The sequence below is a fragment of the Eimeria tenella genome, genomic scaffold (genome assembly GCF_000499545.2).
Source record: "Eimeria tenella Houghton genomic scaffold, Eth_scaff2865, whole genome shotgun sequence".
Lineage (NCBI taxonomy): Eukaryota > Apicomplexa > Conoidasida > Eucoccidiorida > Eimeriidae > Eimeria > Eimeria tenella.
The window spans coordinates 1-803 of record NW_013542741.1 but is presented as its reverse complement, the minus strand read 5'-3'; the positions used below and the strand labels follow the sequence as shown (position 1 = coordinate 803).

The window sequence follows — 803 nt, the reverse complement described above, 5'->3', positions numbered from 1 at the left end:
CCCCCGGGGGGCCCCCCGGGGGTCCCCCCGCGGGCGCAGGGCCCGGGCGGGAGGGCTCTGGCAGGGGCCGCAGCGGCGAAGACAGCAGCGGCGAAGACAGCAGCGGCGAAGACAGCAGCGGCGAAGACAGCAGCAAGGGGGGAGCCCCCGAGGGGGAGAAGCAGCAAAAGGACAAGCTGAAGCTGTACCTGGCTGTGGGGCTGAGCAGCGGGCTGCTGGTGCTGCTGGGGCTGCTTTGCTGGGGGATCTACGCGCAGCAGCAGCAAGCCAAGAGACGCAAAAGCCTCAAGCAGGGGGCCTCCACCACAATCCAGCAGCAAACCACAGGGGAAGACGACACGGGGGCCCCCCCCAACTGCAGCCCCACGCGGGACTTCGACGAAAACAGCCACGGGGACTCGGGCGAAGAGCTGGGCAGCGAGGGGGGCCCCCCCGAGGGCCTCGGGGGCCCCCAGGGCCCCCAGGGCCCCCAGGGCCCCGGGGGCCCCCAAGGCCCCTGGGGGCCGCTGGAGGGGGGCCCCCAGGGGCCCCTGGGCCAGCTGGAGGAGGCCGCAGTGGCTGTGGTAGTGCCGGGGGCGGAAGTGGTGCTGGGGGACCTGGAGGCGGGGAAAGTGGACACAACTGCGCGGCAGTACTTAATAGATGAACACCACTTGGTGGCCCGAGAGCTCAGCAACAGCCTCCCGCCCAGGTGCCGCACGCCGCTGACCTACTTTGCTGCAGCAGCAGCAGGGCGTTCGCCGCGGGGCGAGGCGGGGCCTTCGGGTGTACGTACACCCCGGCAGTGGGAGTCGAGACACCGC

General features: G+C 72.0%; 1 protein-coding gene across 1 annotated transcript in view; it reads left to right on the top strand.

Annotated features, from left to right (window-relative positions):
• ETH_00032480 (myosin heavy chain, putative) overlaps positions 1–767 on the top strand; it is a gene marked incomplete at both ends in the record, with an annotated part of 2730 nt that extends 1963 nt beyond the window's left edge. The window contains one exon of the mRNA XM_013375534.1: positions 3–767. Coding sequence (XP_013230988.1) covers positions 3–767 — 765 coding nt within the window. The remainder of the gene's footprint in view (positions 1–2) is intronic.
• Positions 768–803: the final 36 nt, after the last annotated feature.